General features: G+C 34.8%; 2 protein-coding genes across 6 annotated transcripts; one reads left to right on the top strand and one right to left on the bottom strand.

Moving 5' to 3' along the window:
* Positions 1-2349: 2349 nt before the first annotated feature.
* Positions 2350-11627, bottom strand: LOC128236440 (transcription initiation factor TFIID subunit 12-like). Of its 3 annotated transcripts, none has more exons than XM_052951304.1 (6): positions 11593-11627; positions 7525-7667; positions 7079-7297; positions 4964-5078; positions 3994-4082; positions 2350-3316 (listed from the first exon to the last, which is right to left on the bottom strand). In XM_052951304.1, the coding sequence occupies exons 2-6, from the start codon at positions 7624-7626 to the stop codon at positions 3278-3280; spliced, it is 564 nt and encodes a 187-aa protein (XP_052807264.1). In that variant the 5' UTR covers positions 7627-7667; positions 11593-11627; the 3' UTR covers positions 2350-3277. The 3 variants fall into 3 exon arrangements, with proteins under 3 accessions (XP_052807264.1, XP_052807263.1, XP_052807262.1); XM_052951303.1 differs by having other exon boundaries at positions 11488-11619; XM_052951302.1 differs by lacking the exon at positions 11593-11627 and adding an exon at positions 11343-11480.
* Positions 11422-14668, top strand: LOC128236439 (guanine nucleotide-binding protein subunit beta-like protein 1). 3 transcript variants are annotated; one of them, XM_052951299.1, is made up of 5 exons: positions 11422-11473; positions 12309-12390; positions 12758-12974; positions 13330-13491; positions 13685-14668. In XM_052951299.1, the coding sequence occupies exons 2-5, from the start codon at positions 12316-12318 to the stop codon at positions 14155-14157; spliced, it is 927 nt and encodes a 308-aa protein (XP_052807259.1). In that variant the 5' UTR covers positions 11422-11473; positions 12309-12315; the 3' UTR covers positions 14158-14668. The 3 variants fall into 3 exon arrangements, with proteins under 3 accessions (XP_052807259.1, XP_052807261.1, XP_052807260.1); XM_052951301.1 differs by lacking the exon at positions 11422-11473 and adding an exon at positions 11546-11602; XM_052951300.1 differs by lacking the exon at positions 11422-11473 and adding an exon at positions 12132-12214.
* The last annotated feature ends 1166 nt before the right edge of the window (positions 14669-15834 follow it).

Genomic DNA, 15834 nt, shown 5'->3' with positions numbered 1-15834 from the left:
AAATATTATCTTTATTGTAACTTAGTAATCTGTTCTTCTTTTGGAAAAGAAATGCTGTATGTGATAAATAGCATGCTTTAAAAAAATCTGAGTGTCAAACTTGTACTTAAGTGACTATTTGCCATGGGCTCGATGATGTCAGAGGAGACACAACTTTTGCCATGTGCACCAAAACCTCAGGGACAATTTCACACATACACACACACTGATCTGACTGTCAACATATTATGGGGTTGGTGGACAGCTTCCAGGACGTTTTGATCCATTTGAATCCAAAATGTTTCTACCATATTTGACATTAAAAATCTGCTTACACAACTAAGGGGCGCGGTGCCTTATTATCCCCTGACCTGGATTCCCTAATGCTGACATTACATGATAAGTTCACAGATTGCATCAACATAAGGCATAACTAGAAATGTGTCCATAGGACACGGATGCCCCCACTTCGATTTTTTGTCACAGAAAATAAGCCATAATGATTATTCAGGATAATCTGCACATATAGGATAAGTTGAGTTGAGTTGGGTTTTACGGCATCGCAAGACTGTATAGGTTATATGGCGCCATTCAGGCAGGAAAAAACTTGTTGGATCCACATTGGACACATACTTTTCAAGAATTAGATTGGAAACATATATTTTTGAAGTATTTTTGGCAAAAAAGGGCCGTAACTCCTAAATGACTAAAGCGATTTCCATGACTATCGAACTTGATCAAGATATTATGGTCACAAACATGTGTTTAAAGTTTGGTGAGGATTGGACAAACAGTTTTCAAGAATTAGATTGGAAACATATATTTTTGAAGTATTTTTGGCAAAAAAGGGCCGTAACTCCTAAATGACTAAAGCGATTTCCATGACTATCGAACTTGATCAAGATATTATGGTCACAAACATGTGTTTAAAGTTTGGTGAGGATTGGACAAACGGTTTTCAAGAATTAGATCGGAAACAATCTTCGGGGACGTACGTACGTACAGACAGACAGACGTACGTACGGACAAGGGCAACCCTATATGCCGCCACTTTGTGGGGGCATAAAAAATATGTCAGTTTCGGGTAACCCGACCCTACCTATAAAAATGCGCCGACCCTAACTATTTTTTTCTGTTTCTGACCAAAAAAAAAATTCGTTAGCGAATAGAGAGTAACGAAGGGCGGATAAATGCAGATTTTAATCAGAATTATTGTTTATATGATAAAACAAAGTCAGGCAATGACAGAAATGTAGGAAATACTGCCATGTGCAAGAAAACACTCTGAACTTACGACAGATTTTGAAAAAATAAAAATAAAAAAATCCCTCTAGAAATTTTGGGAAGGTTACCTTAAACAACAACGGGCCTAAACAAACATTTTTTTTTGGCCTAATTATAATTAATAGATGTTTTCCAACGGTTGAGTGAATTTCCAAGGGTGTTTTGGTCTTAAAACTTAATGAATTCTCACACATTAATACTGGCGGAAAAAAAAACTGAACAGATAACGAAATTTGTTTAAAATAACATTAGGTCATTCGATGATTACATGTCGGTTATCGTAATTATTTGACACAAAATATCTTTGAATCAGAGAGATACTTCCTAAAAGCTTGCAACAATTTTCAAAATTAAGTCATCTTTAAAAAAAAAATCCGGTGTTATTTAAAAACTGGTGGATCTGCGCATGCAGTTCCATTATTCAGCGTGTATCTGGGACCAGTATATACAAACTCCCAGTATATATGGAATAAATAAGTTTCTTGTATCAGACAGATTCCGGTCAAAATCATATTGCTTTTAATACAAGTTCCTTCTATATGAAAATGTGCTTATATGATCTAAATACATTGTGGCTGATCTGCAACTAGGTGTATGTATAGCTGAGCTACAGAATAAATTGGGATTACATTTATAAAACAATATAACAACAAAAATGAAACTGCCAGCCCTGAGTTTACAGAGATTTTGACTGATTATTAAATCATATCTTTTTCAACTTCAGGTCAACGCTATATATCGTTTTAACCTTAAGGTCACCGCGACCTTGACCTTTTACTAACTGGTCTTAACATTAATAATACTCATGACCAACACATATACAAAGTATGAAGTACCTGAACCAAAAGGATCTTTAATTATTGAGCGGAAACTGTTCTTTTCCCCGGAAGGTCACCGCGACTGTGACCTTTGACCTTCTGTTTCTGTATCAAATAGGGGTCATCTACTGGTTATGACCAACCTACATATAATTATAAAGTTCCTGGGTCCAAACTGGAATTCTTGATCTCTCAGTACTTTGTCAAATATTGTTTAATAAGATGGCTTCGTACTGTGAAAACAAAAAAGTATAAAATTACACGAAAATCAATTTTTCTTTCTTTATTACCCTATTTAAGGTCATACAAAATTGAGTTAGAACATTTGTTATCAGTAATGAGATGGTGGAGTCCAATGCACGCTAAAATTCATTTAGGGACAGCCTTCGATAATATGCATGTCGTAATGGAAAACATGTAGAAAAGACCAATATGTTAACTTATAAAAATGACATGGAAACATTATGATGATATTATATATGAATTTGAAAACAAATATGAACTTTCAAGGCTCAACGAAAGAGAGTCCTAACTCTGTATATAATAACAGAAGTTATGTCTTGTCTCGCGCTTACCACTCTCAATGACCAGTGCAAAAAGAAATCTTACTAAGATATAATAATGAAAAATTGCCTATAAAATACTACATGTTTACAATTCATAATAAATCATCAAAACTTTTGACGACCTACAGAAGAAATTCTATAAATCATAATCATTTTTTTAACAAGAAATCCTAAAAGTCATCATGACCTTTCACTAAGAAGTTCTATATATCATCATAATTTTTGTCTAGGAAATTCTATTCATCATCATAACATTTGACTAACAAATTCTATAAATCATTGTAATTTTTAATCTAAAAAAATCTATAAATCATTATTACTTTTGACTTAGACATAATACTGAGCAGACAATTATTAACATAATATTAACAAAGTATTTACATAGTAATTTCCAGTATTGGTCTGCTGCCTTAAAAATTAAATTCATGTACAAAAAAAGTAATGACAAACAATCAGCCAATAACACAACGATTATGCAAGCAACAACTATATCAATGAAGACTCAGCGAAATGATTAAATGATATGAAAACTGTAGACGACTGTCATAAACCATGGCAACAAGATGTCTCCTGAACTTCCCAGCACAGCTGAGAGAAAACCACAGATAAACAGGGAAAACGTAAGAACGATCAGCTTTTCTTTAACGTCTTCCTGATTAATGCCATTCGCTGAAATTGACATTTATAGGCACAATTAAAAATAATAAAAGACCATTGAAATAAGCTCATTAGGGTCATTTATCAACGAATGTTTCATAGAATTGCTTTTTCAGAATTAATATTTTGGAGTAGTAATATTATCTATTTAGAACTTTACAAAGAATCTGAGAACCTTCAACAAATTAATTATGACATCACTTGATATTTAATTGAAAATCTCGATCTTATGATGTTTTGTTGTACACTCGTTGGTAAAATGAAACTCATAATGTTTGCTACATGCTAATAATGGTAATATAATAAGTTTATTTCACTACAATGGGTTTATGACAAAAAGCGACTGCACTATCTCTGTGAAATTAATGCGAATAAAAAAGCCAAAATTGCAATGACTGAATCATTTAAACAGAAAGCTAGATTGCTTGTACCAATTGAAATGATGTATGCTCCCCAAAACACAGTTGAGCAGGGTTCCTAAAAGATTGTTGTGTATGGCTCCCTGGCGTGTTTTGAGTGGGGCTCGCTAAAGTCTTGTTGTGTATGGCTCCCTAACGTGTTTTGAGTGGGGCTCGCTAAAGTATTGTTGTGTATGACTCCCTAATGTGTTTTGAGTGGGGCTCGCTAAAGTATTGTTTGTTGTGTATGGCAACCCAAACGTAGTAAACAGAATGATTGTGATCACCAACCTGTTTGTGAGCCTCAGTAGTGTTTGCTTTCTTGTATGGCCGCAGCTCGTCGGTGCCGAAACCTGGCACCCACAATCCCCAGCTGTGTTCTATAAATGCAAACAATACATGTGCCTTAAAAGGATTGTTTATCATGGCTTATAAGGTTAGGCATATGTCAAACAAAAGCTTTCACAGGAACAAGACAAATCCCCCTGATTTGGCCTCGTCAGAGTGATAGCCAATTGGCCTCCCAGTGTGACCTTGTCCTTTGAGTCCAAGCACAAATTTGTACTAAGCATGACAAAACTTTTCATGCTGATATACTTTCTGTACAAAATGTTTTGAATTTAAATAAATTGAGTAAATTACAACTTACAGAATAAAGGGTTTTAGCCAGGTTTTGAAAAGGAAAGGGTGCTTCAGGAAAGGAACAGGGTGCTTATTGTGAAAAAGACACATTGTATCCTGATGTGAAGGGCCTGAATTCACTAATGTCCAGTCTGAGCTTGTGATTCAGGCTCAGAAAAGCAAACTTTCAATTTTGTTGTAAAAAATGTAAGAAATAATCTCTTCTACAATCTGGCAAACATCTTTTGTCAAAATTGGTAATATTATAGATATTTTTAAATATTTCAGAGTTCAGTTTTCTGAGCCAGGGTCTCAAACTCAAATGTTAGGTTCATGTATAATCAGAATAATATCAGGTTTTAACAGGCAAATATGTTTATTTGGATGTACCGATACTCATATTGTAAGTTTTCAGCAAAACAAAATCATTATTTGACGCTCATAAGCATTTAATTCAATGAAGGCAGAAGGATTCCTATGCTGGTCTCTATGTGGGCAAAAGGGTGCTACCAAAAAAGGACAGGGCGCAGCATCGTCCCATAACACTTAAGCTTAAACCCCTATCCGAAAGTAATGAATGGTGGACACATAGCCTGATGCAACTACTATATTCTACCCTATAAGTTTAACATTTGCTCACCTAAATGCAGTTGAACGTCCTTTGACTCTAGCGTGTTGGACTTGCGGTGTTTTGCGATCTTGCATGAGGCGGTAACAACACTCTCAATAAACTCATCAGCTATCTGCATCAGTACCTACAAATAAAACATGAATGTTTTAAGTGTGCATGTGAATTATATGTCTTACTATAAAATCCAACTTTTTAACAAACTCCATCTCAATCGAAATATTTTCCATTATACATGAAAATAATATACAACTTTTTAAAAAGTCTTCAAAACTTTTGCTTTATAAAAATACAATTATCTTATTAGAACAAGGGACATAACTCAACAAGAGCTGTCACAGAGACAGCGCGCTCGACTATTCCGCCGCTTTTCGGTGTATGGATTGAAAAGTTTTGGCGAAACATGCATGGATCACTGTTAGGTTAGATTGCAATGCAATACATGATGTGCTGAGATATTTATATAAATTGAATTGGAAAATATTTGAGGTGGTACGCAAACTTGAATGTAAATTCTAAGTAAAAAAGGGGCATAAATCTGTCAAAATGCTTGATACAGTGACCTCCTCCTGTGTACAGATTGGGGGCATGATGGTGAATAAGTGTGCAAAGTTTCAAAGCCAGATGTCAATGGACTTTGAAAATATTTGAGGTGGTACGCAAACTTATACGTAAATTCTAAGTCGAAAAGGGGCATACTTCTGTTGAAATGCTTGATACAGTGACCACCTCCTGTGTGCAAGTTAGGGGCATGATGGTTAACAAGGGTCCGAAATTTCAAAGCAAGATGTCAATAGACTTTGAAAATATTTGAGGTGATACGCAAACTTAAACATAAATTTTAAGTTGAAAAAGGGGCATAATTTTGTCAAAATACTTGTTATAGTTACCTCCTCCGGTGTACAGGTTGGGGGCATGATGGTGAACAAACATGCAAAGTTTCAATGCCAGATATCAATGAATTTTGAAAATATTTAAGGTGGTACGCAAACTTCAACGTAAATTTTAAGTAGAAAAAGGGGCATAATTTTGTCAAAATGCCTGACAGAGTTACCTCCTCCTGTATACAGGTTGAGGGCATGATGGTGAACAAGTGTGCAAAGTTTCAAAGCCATATTTCAATGAACTTTGAAAATATTTGAGGTGGTAGGCAAACTTAAACATAAATTCTAAGTAGAAAAAGGGGCAATATTTTGTCCAAATTCTTGAGTTACCTCCTCCTGTGTATAGGCTGGGGGCATGATGGTGAACAAGTGTGCAAAGTTTCAAAGCCATATGTCAATGGACTTTGAAAATATTTCAGGTGGTACGCAAACTTTAACACAAGTGGAGTACAAGAATTTCTCCACTTTCATATACAAGTATGTCTTGTCAACAACATAAATTGCAATTAATTCTTATGTTTTTAACACTAGTATCATATTTCATGTGAATGTTTTAAACATTTTTAGAGTTCAGAGACTTTTTTGGCTACCATACATGTTATAGCACAATGGGACAACGCTGACAATGGGAAACACAAAATACGGTATTTTTAAGGGAATGGGGTAAAAGTTAAAGGACCTTCATCGCCAATAATGTCACTGGTGACAAAAGTACTAAATTTATGTTGAAAGAGTTAAGGCCAAGTGACAACTTCGAAAAGCAGATAAAATCAAAGTAAAAATGGAAGACTTTCATCACTGGTAATTTCACCGGTAACAAGAGTACCTTTGAGGGCTTTGCGGAGAGCGACTTCGGGATGACAGATCTAAATTGTTGTATAATGATCACTGGTACTTGATACAATATTGCAATTAACTTTTTATGTGCTTTTTACCATTGATATTTCAATATATTTTATCATTTATGTACATGTGCTGTGTAATTTATTAACCTTTGCCATTTTCATGATGCAATAAAATTCGCCAAAACAAATATGGCGGCTTCCGATTTTGACCTTTTTTCACAGCGTTCTATATATATATGCTATTAGTGGTATTAAGATTTTTCTCTTGATTTCACACGTATTTTTTGCCTGTGTCCTATATATGAAAGCATCCTATATGCAATGATTTACAGTACAAAGTTTTATGTTGTATGATTAGGGCCAATTGACAACTTAATATCAAAGAAAAAAATGCCCACCTCCTCAACGTCCTCATCCATCTGCTCCAGTGGATCCACCTCCTTGACCAGTTCCTGTAGACGCCTCTTGTCCAGTACCTTAGTCTCAACAGTAGATACTGTAGTGGGCACACCACCCCCCACTGAGGTGGTAGATGGGGGTGCCACCTGCCTCACAGGGAGCCCAAGCATTTGCCCACTTGCTGTAACTGCCATTCCTCCTGGGCTGCTTGCTATCATCTGAATGGAAAGAAAAATACAGTTAAAGTGTTCATTCAAAGGAGATACAAACATACTGCATCATATATCACATAATTTGATCATTCAATTAAATCATTTAAACATTGTTAGAGCGAGCATTTCCTAACTTTCTATTATATGCTTGAACTTTTGTTTACTTTTCACTTTGAATTACTCAATTCGCCAGTATTTTTAAGCTAACATGGTTTATAGGTCCGTGATCTTACATTAGCAGGGACAGTGATGTGTTGAGAGATCATCCCAGGTAGAGGTCTGTTAGGAGATGATGCAGCTGGCACTGCAACGAATGTATTGGGCGTGCTTGTCATTGCTCTCTCAGTTAATGCCGCCTCTTTACATGATTGGCTAACTGCAACAAAATCATATCGAAAATGTTAGCAGACTGACAACAATATTGCAGAAGTTAAGCAGTTGGAAAGTTTCCATGAATGAATTTAAAACGCTCAAAAGTTTCAAATCAGAGAAAATATTACTTCCAAAACATCTGAAATTGTTCAGTTTCCATTAGTGATGAAACGATTATCGAGTACAATCCATGACAAGAGCTGTCGTAAGACAGCGGGCTCGACTTCGCCGCTTTGACTTAGAAGTGAATACAATAACAATGTAATATTAAGTTTGGTCTATTTATGTCAATCCTAACTAGAATTATTCAATACGTAAGGTGACTTTGATGCTGCCCTCCCACAACCTGAAAAATGATGCAAGTCATTCAAATAACTTGATTTCCCTTTATGAAAATGTGGTAAAGAATGTACAAATATGCCTTTCAAAAGAAATTAAAATAAAATTTACAAAAAATAAGATAATAAAAAAAATTCAAGGGCCATATAGTATAGCCCTCCTTGTTTTTCCTAGGTAAAAAACTGGTTAAGAATGTAAAAATGTGCCGGTCAAAAGAATTTAAAAAAAAAATTAATAAAAAAATCAAGGGACATAATTTGTATTTAGGGTTAAAATGGAGTTATGTGTCTTGTTGTAAGATGGTCGTAAATAATTTTGAATTTAATTAAGTGCACTGAATGAAAGGCATAGAAGTTTTTTTTATTAAAATCCCAACTTGCCCTTAACTTAAACTTGCCTAAAACTTTAACCTAAGTCAATCAGGGGCCATAACTTGTATTAAGGATATGGAGTTATGTAACCTCATTGGGTGATGGTCCTGAACAATTGTGTGAAGTATTAAGTCAATTGAATGAAGGGTATAGAAGTTATTAATAAATATCCCAACCTGGCCTTAAAGTTCCATAGTCAATCAGGGGCCATAATTTGTATAAAAGATAATATGGAGATATCTAACCTCATTATGTGTTGGCTCTGAACAACTGTGTGAAGTATTAAGTCAATTGAATGAATGGTATTGGAGTTTTAAGTGAAAATCCCAACTTGCCCTAAAACTTTAACCTGCCCTAAAACATTAACCTAACTCAATCAGGGGCCATAACTTGTATTAAGGATAATATGGAGTTATGTAATCTCATTTTGCGATGGTCCTGAACAACTGTGTGAAGTATTAAGTCAATGGAACAAAGGGTATAGAAGTTATTTATAAATATCCCAACCTGCCCTAAAACTTTAACCTAAGTTTAATAGTCAATCAGGGGCCATAATTTGTATAAAAAATAATATGGAGTTATCTAACCTCATCATGTGATGACCCTGAACAACTGTGTGAAATATTAACTCAATTGAATGAAAGGTATTGGACTTATAAGTGAAAATCCCAACTTGCCCTAAAACTTTAACCGGACTCCGACGCCGATGCTGGGGCAAGTAGTATAGCCCACCTATTCTTCGAATAGTCGAGCTAAAAAGTGGCTGACAATGTAATGTCGGCAACAATTGAAAGTGGATGTCCAAAATCGATGTTACTCATGTTACTTCCGATAATTACGTATCTTTTTCTAATGCTTTTTCATGTACTTGATGCTGTGTGCATCATTTTGCAGCTGATGCGCAATTATGATGTATATGTTTTGTTGATATGTTCATCCATTAAGTTATTAAAGACAGTGCAAGTTTATGGATATTTTCTAACTGTTCCAAAAAGTAGGACAATAGTATCACACTAAATGACTCCAGGTTAAACCTTTAAATGAACACGATGAAACTATGTTAAATGTGTTCCCAAATGATATAATGAACTTTCGATTATTGTCCGATAGTAAATCGAAATGCTTGGCCCGATTTGATTATCGATAGCAAATGGAGTGAGATTTTCAATTATTAGTTTCCTTGACACATCGAACATTTAATAATGTGCCCAAAATATACATGAAAGCAGAACAGACTTATGAAATAGTGTCAACATGTTTCTACTTGAGCAAATTTATACATCAGGCACACTGAAGCTGTCACAGGTTCATCTGTTCATGGCAAATAATGTAACAATGCTGTCTTACACAAAACAGGTTGCACTTCTGAATTTAATTTAAATTTGGTGTAAACACCACAGGATACAGCAATATCCATGTTAAGTTTTCAGTCAAACACAAATGTGTAAACATAATTGGTATAGTAAATATCTAAATTGCAATATAATTCCCCTCAAAATTCAATATTTTTGTGGAAAAATAGTGGGAGATTATTGTGAAATCGCGCCATAAGACATGACACTGTATAAGAACAGTCAAGGAGTCTTTAAAACTTTTGGTAAAGGCAGACTCATGTTGTCTTTTCTTCTTGTCATTCTCTCATTTGTGATTGCAGCACAGGAATTCTGCGCACCACTATTGGTCTTGTATGACCACCAGCTTGAATGATACATGTATCTAAAGCTACTAAACTGATATCGACACTATATTGACTCCTTGGCTAAATGTTTCTTCAGGAAAACTCATTGAAATCAAGTGTCAGAACATTATGGACCATGGACATTACAGACCATGTATTGGGCATTATGGATCATCTATAGGAATATAAAGGACCATTGTTATATCATTTTATTCACAGTTTTGTTTAACTTTAGTCCCCCTTTCCTCTTCATATTTTGAAAAAATACTTTATTATTGTAAATACTTCTTAGGATTTGCTTATTTTAATATGACACCTGCCAAATTTTTTCCAACCTAATTGTGAAAAGTGTGTGTGAAATTCCATTTTGACAAAGGTCATTGGTTATTATGTGACCATTGTCAAAATTTTGTGAAATTAAATAAGTGTTAGACTAGACCAGTGTACACCTACAAGACAAGTCAATATTTACACAAATTTATTTCTCATTAAATAAAATTATATATAAAATAATAATTTCCCTGATGAATGATATGTGAAATTATGTCAATTATGATAGATGTCAGAAAACTAACAAATAATCAAACACATATACATACACACAAATATACATTTACACTTTATAGCAGTTTATAGCACACGATCAAAAGCACATCAAACAATGTCACTGTATGTTTATAGCACACGATCAAAAGCAACTCAAACAATGTCACTGTATAAGACACACGGGGCTGCAAAGTCATGCACAAGCCTCCAGGAGACTACTTTCAATCACAAAGATGTATATTTATGGTCCATCTCATTTTTAAGCATAGTCAGAAGTGTCACCAAAAATTGGCACATTATATATAAAGCTAAAATGAACTGTAAATGAAATTATAAATCATGGTTTGTTACAATCCTAAAAATGGTCCGTTATGTCCCAAAATATGGTAGGTAATGTATGGTCTGTAATGTTCATGGTCTGTAAATCAAAATCTAAAATTTGCACATGATAAGATGAAATTGTAGTAGCTTTGGATATCTAAGGTTAACCCTAGAGGAAAAGTAAACACAGTGTGGAATTCAAACTTCGACCGCCATAACAGCAGCATGGCGCATTTACCAACAGAGCTAACCGGTTAGCTGGATCTAAGTTACCCCCACACACTATCATAATATGAATTACAATGACGTGAACCAAAAGCGGCTAATTAGATCAGACAACCCATGCATAGGAATCACACTTATTTGACAAGAAAAGGTTCACAATAAAAGAATATACCAAAGTGATTTTAAAGACATAAATTACCGTAAAACGCTTAAAATAATGTCAATTTCGGGTTTTCTCTGGTAGAGCACTTAAATATAATTTTAAGTTGTGAAAATTGCACAGACAAACGTCTAAGGAACCAGATTTTTTTCTTAAAACTGTATTTTTAAGTAAGAGTAATTACATAAAGGCCTTTGTTATGTTGAATTCAATTCCTAATAATGTTCTTTCTCTGCGCCATTTGTCATATTCTCATTTAAATGTACATTTACCGGTAAAATAAATGTACTTATTAAAAAGTAAAGCTCGTTTCATCATTCTAAGGCTACATACAACTGATAATTTTAAGTTAGATGTATCAACTACTAAAGGTTTCACCAGATCATTACCATGCAGAACTTATCAATGAATGATCTGAAGTATTTATGGGCTGGAATCAATCCAATGGCCCGTTTATCTCGATTACCAACTACATGAATCATTGCCTTAAATGGATTTGATTTTATTAATAACATTTATATTATTGACTGGTGAAGCATTTATGCACAAGTCAATTGTAACCACCACACCCCCACCCCTGCCCCAGGTCCAGTGGTATACTAGGGAGAGCTGGGGAAATGGGTCGTGTTTTAACCTTCCAGGTGGCCCCGCAGTGTAGGGCGAATGCGGTTGTTTTGTCTTCACGTCAAAAACAGTCTGGAATGTTCCTGACCTATGGTCCCTGGGGTGCGGGGCATTTGGGAGGAATTTAACCAGCAGTTAGTACCTGCAGGGTGGGGATTTTACTTGGGCTTTGCTGGATCAAAAGTCAAAGTCCCCGCTATTGCTCAGACCTGGCGGATCTGTGGTTACAATTGACTGGTGCATTAATTCTAAATACTGATATAATCTCCGATATTGCAGGAAACAAGGTAAAAAATAAAATAAAATATTTGTGAATGTAAGCCTTCTCACTTTTGATCTAGTGATACGAACTTATATGACATTTCTTAACATCAATTGCAGGTTAAACATGAGCAGTTTTAAGGAATCTCCAGATCCTCTATACGTACTGAGAGGAGCCAATAGTCAACTTTCATGCTTAAAGGTACATTTATAAAAATAAAATTGTGGTATAGATTGAAAGAAAAATACCATAAATTAATTTTAATTAGTGCATTGTTAGGGAACTGGAGCACTTTGGGCTCTGAAGGAGTTTTTACCCTCTATAATGTAGTTCTTAACAAACATTCTACGCAAATGTTATACATATCGATTGAAAAGGTTTCAAATATTAAAAAAAATATTAAGAAAGAACTTAAAGTACTAAATAAAATTCAGACAATTTTTAAAGAAATAATTTTAACACAATGTTTTCATCTTAACTTTTGTGAACTTATTGAATATTATTTGTTTTCGACAGTTATTTTGATAACATTGAAAAATAAAACACTACAAAATATTCTTGTTTTAAGTTTGAGAATTCTGCTACCCTGTGGTCAGGCACATACACAGGTCACGTCTACAGCTGGTCAATGGAGACAAGGCGTATATCGCAGACTATCCTGGCACATCCTGGCCATTCAGTCTTGTGGATGGAGTTCATCTTGGGCACAGGCAGTCTTCTTACACAGGGCAGAGATGGAAGTGTGAAAATCTGGGCACAGTCTGAGAGCTGTTTCACAGAAACAGGTTTGTATATCTATCTACCTATCTATGAAATCACTATCGACTATTCATTCTTTTAAGCTTTTTTTCTGAAACAAGAAAAGCTTTTGTCAGCGGAATCATGGTCAAGAACCATTGCTCTGGATATCAGATGGTACCAGCTTTGATTCCAAAATCTCAATACTCTGTACTTGTTTGCACCCAGGAATGGTTTAACTTAATTTCCAATCACAGTCAGGTATATGGCTCCTTTTAAAATTTATTCTAGATGTTTTTCACTAATAAGCTGTTTGATCAGAGCTTAAAACAAATGTTTAAATTCAGGTTTGCAACATAGAATAAGAAGCTTAACAAGAGTTTTACATTTTCTTCATCTCAGGTACTCTGCTTTGTAGCAGTCTCGGATTCTGCAACAGTGCCCTTGTTGACCAGCACACACTTGCAGTACCAGCCAATGGAATGTCTACTGTAGACATTTTTGACATCCGAAACCATACCAATGTGTCTACACTTTTACCAGATCAGAAATCTCCGAAGCTAGGTATAGTTAAAATTTATTTAATGTTACCATCCTTGGTACCATAGGGATTTATTTAGCTGAGACAAGCATTGTTGGATTTTTTTTATTTTTGTATGGAAGTTGCTATACATAGTTTAAAAATACCAAGTTTTATGAGTGTGTGCATGAAATAAAGTGATAAATCCTTATGTGATATTTCGACTTCTTTTTTCAGGCATGTGTATGAAGATGTGCATTGCTAATGACAGAAGCCTATTGGTTGGATATGAAGATGGAAGTGTTGCATTATGGGATATAGGAGAACATAAGATGGTATCCAGACTTCAGCTTCATGCAGATGCCGTCATGTGCCTAGATTATTGTAGTAAACTCACAAAAGGATTTTCTGGCTCAGTTTCTGAAGACATTTTCAGCTGTGTTTTAAATAATAACACCATTGTTAAGAAAACTGAGGTTAAAGTAACAAATGCTGGATTCAGTGATTGCAAAGTGCGCAGAGATGGAAAGATTGTGGCATTTGCAGGATGGGACTCAAATGTACGGATATTTGGAGCTAAGCATCTTAAACCCTTGGCCGTGCTTAATTATCATAAGGAAGGCGTACAATGTGTGACATTTTCTGAAGATTATTTGATGGCTTGTGGGTCAAAAGATCAGCTTATCAGTTTGTGGGACTTGTATAGATGACAGCCACATTCTTTTGAATACTCATTATTGAATTAAATGTTTAGATGCTTTTATGCAAAATCATTTGAACACTAAACAGATGACAAATTCTCAAAATCCTGGGGTCATATTCACAAATGTCTTTAGTATAAGTTTAAGACTCAGGCTCAGGAAAATGAATTCTTAAATGTTTCAAACCGTAGTTATTATAACTATTTTTGACACAAGATGTGGGACTGATTGTAGAACAGTTTAATTTTAACAGATACAGAATTTGTAAGAATTTTGTCTTTGTAAGGTTAATTTTACAACAAAAGAAAATACAGTATGCATTTTCTGAGTCTGAGTCAGAAACTCAGACTCAAATGTTAGTTAATATGGGTCCTAGCTGAGCACTGTCATTATATTAAATGTTAACTTTCATGATGTTCTGTTAAGCTGTTATGATTGAAACACAAATTAAACATTTGAGTTAAACATCATGTATTGCTAGACTGTTCCTAACTTCAGACCCCTAATGTTTCGTTTTGGTCAATTGTAATTAATTAGAATAGCCTGAAAGAGGCACGTATGGCCACCACTTCTTGTTCCAGCTGGTTATCAGATTTGTCTGAGATATTAATAATATGAACACAACCTTTATAGTCAATGTTTGTCAAATTGGGGCAAGAAATGCTCAAGCTGAACGATGGATAAAGTCAATTACGTCTAGTTTTGACAATTAAGGGGCCATAAATCAGAAGTGACTCAAATGATCATCCAAACATTTGTGACCAAGTTTAGTGAAGATAAGACAACCAATTGGTATGGGTAAACAGCAGGCAATATCATGGGTTGCAGCTGTCCTAGTGTTGGAATTCTCAGAGGTTCGACAATGCAAAATCTAAGCATCATCACTCTGGTGTACAAGAATGAGTGTTTGATAATCGAACAAATTTCAAGTCCATAATAAAAAAGAAGTGGACAATCATAGTTGTTCTGAGGGCTATTCCATTTAAACATATAAACCCGGGGGGGAAGGCACTTTTTAATTATTCTACAACCTACATCAGCAATTTTTACCTTTTGGGGTCCAAAGCAGCGAAAAAAGACACCACCCACCCATATACTATTGAAATAATTGCCTCTCCCCGTGGGTTATATGTTTTACTTGAATAGCCCTAAAATTATTGTAAGTGTGTAGGACACATTTCCTAATCAATAATGGAACAACCATTATAAACTTAAATAATATTTTAATAACAGTACTTAGTATGAACATACATTTTTGTTTCAAATTGGATGATTTTTTAATCAATCATCCAATTTGAAACAAAAATGTATGTTCATACTAAGTACTGTTATTAAAATATTATTTAAGTGTTTTGTCAACCTCATTGTGTTATATTTCAATCGGCCAAAACATTGAATGGCAGCAGAATAAACTTGAACAAGAATGCCTCATATCTCGACACTTTTTAAAACCAAGGTTATGAGTCTTGCATCATACAGTAGTCATCCTCCAAGTTTGTTGATATTATGCCTCTGGGGACAAAACTGTCTCCCTAGGGTTGACAACTTTCATATAGTTATATAGGGAAGTCTTTGAAAATCATCTCAAACCACATGGCCGAGACCTTTAATATTTCTTAAGTAGCATCATATGATTTCCCTCTACCAATTTTGTTCAAATTTTACCACTAGGGTCAAAGCTTTCAC

This window comes from Mya arenaria, chromosome 6 (assembly GCF_026914265.1).
Source record: "Mya arenaria isolate MELC-2E11 chromosome 6, ASM2691426v1".
Taxonomy (NCBI): domain Eukaryota; kingdom Metazoa; phylum Mollusca; class Bivalvia; order Myida; family Myidae; genus Mya; species Mya arenaria.
Note: the sequence above shows the minus strand (reverse complement) of the source record. Positions and strands in the feature narration are given on the sequence as shown.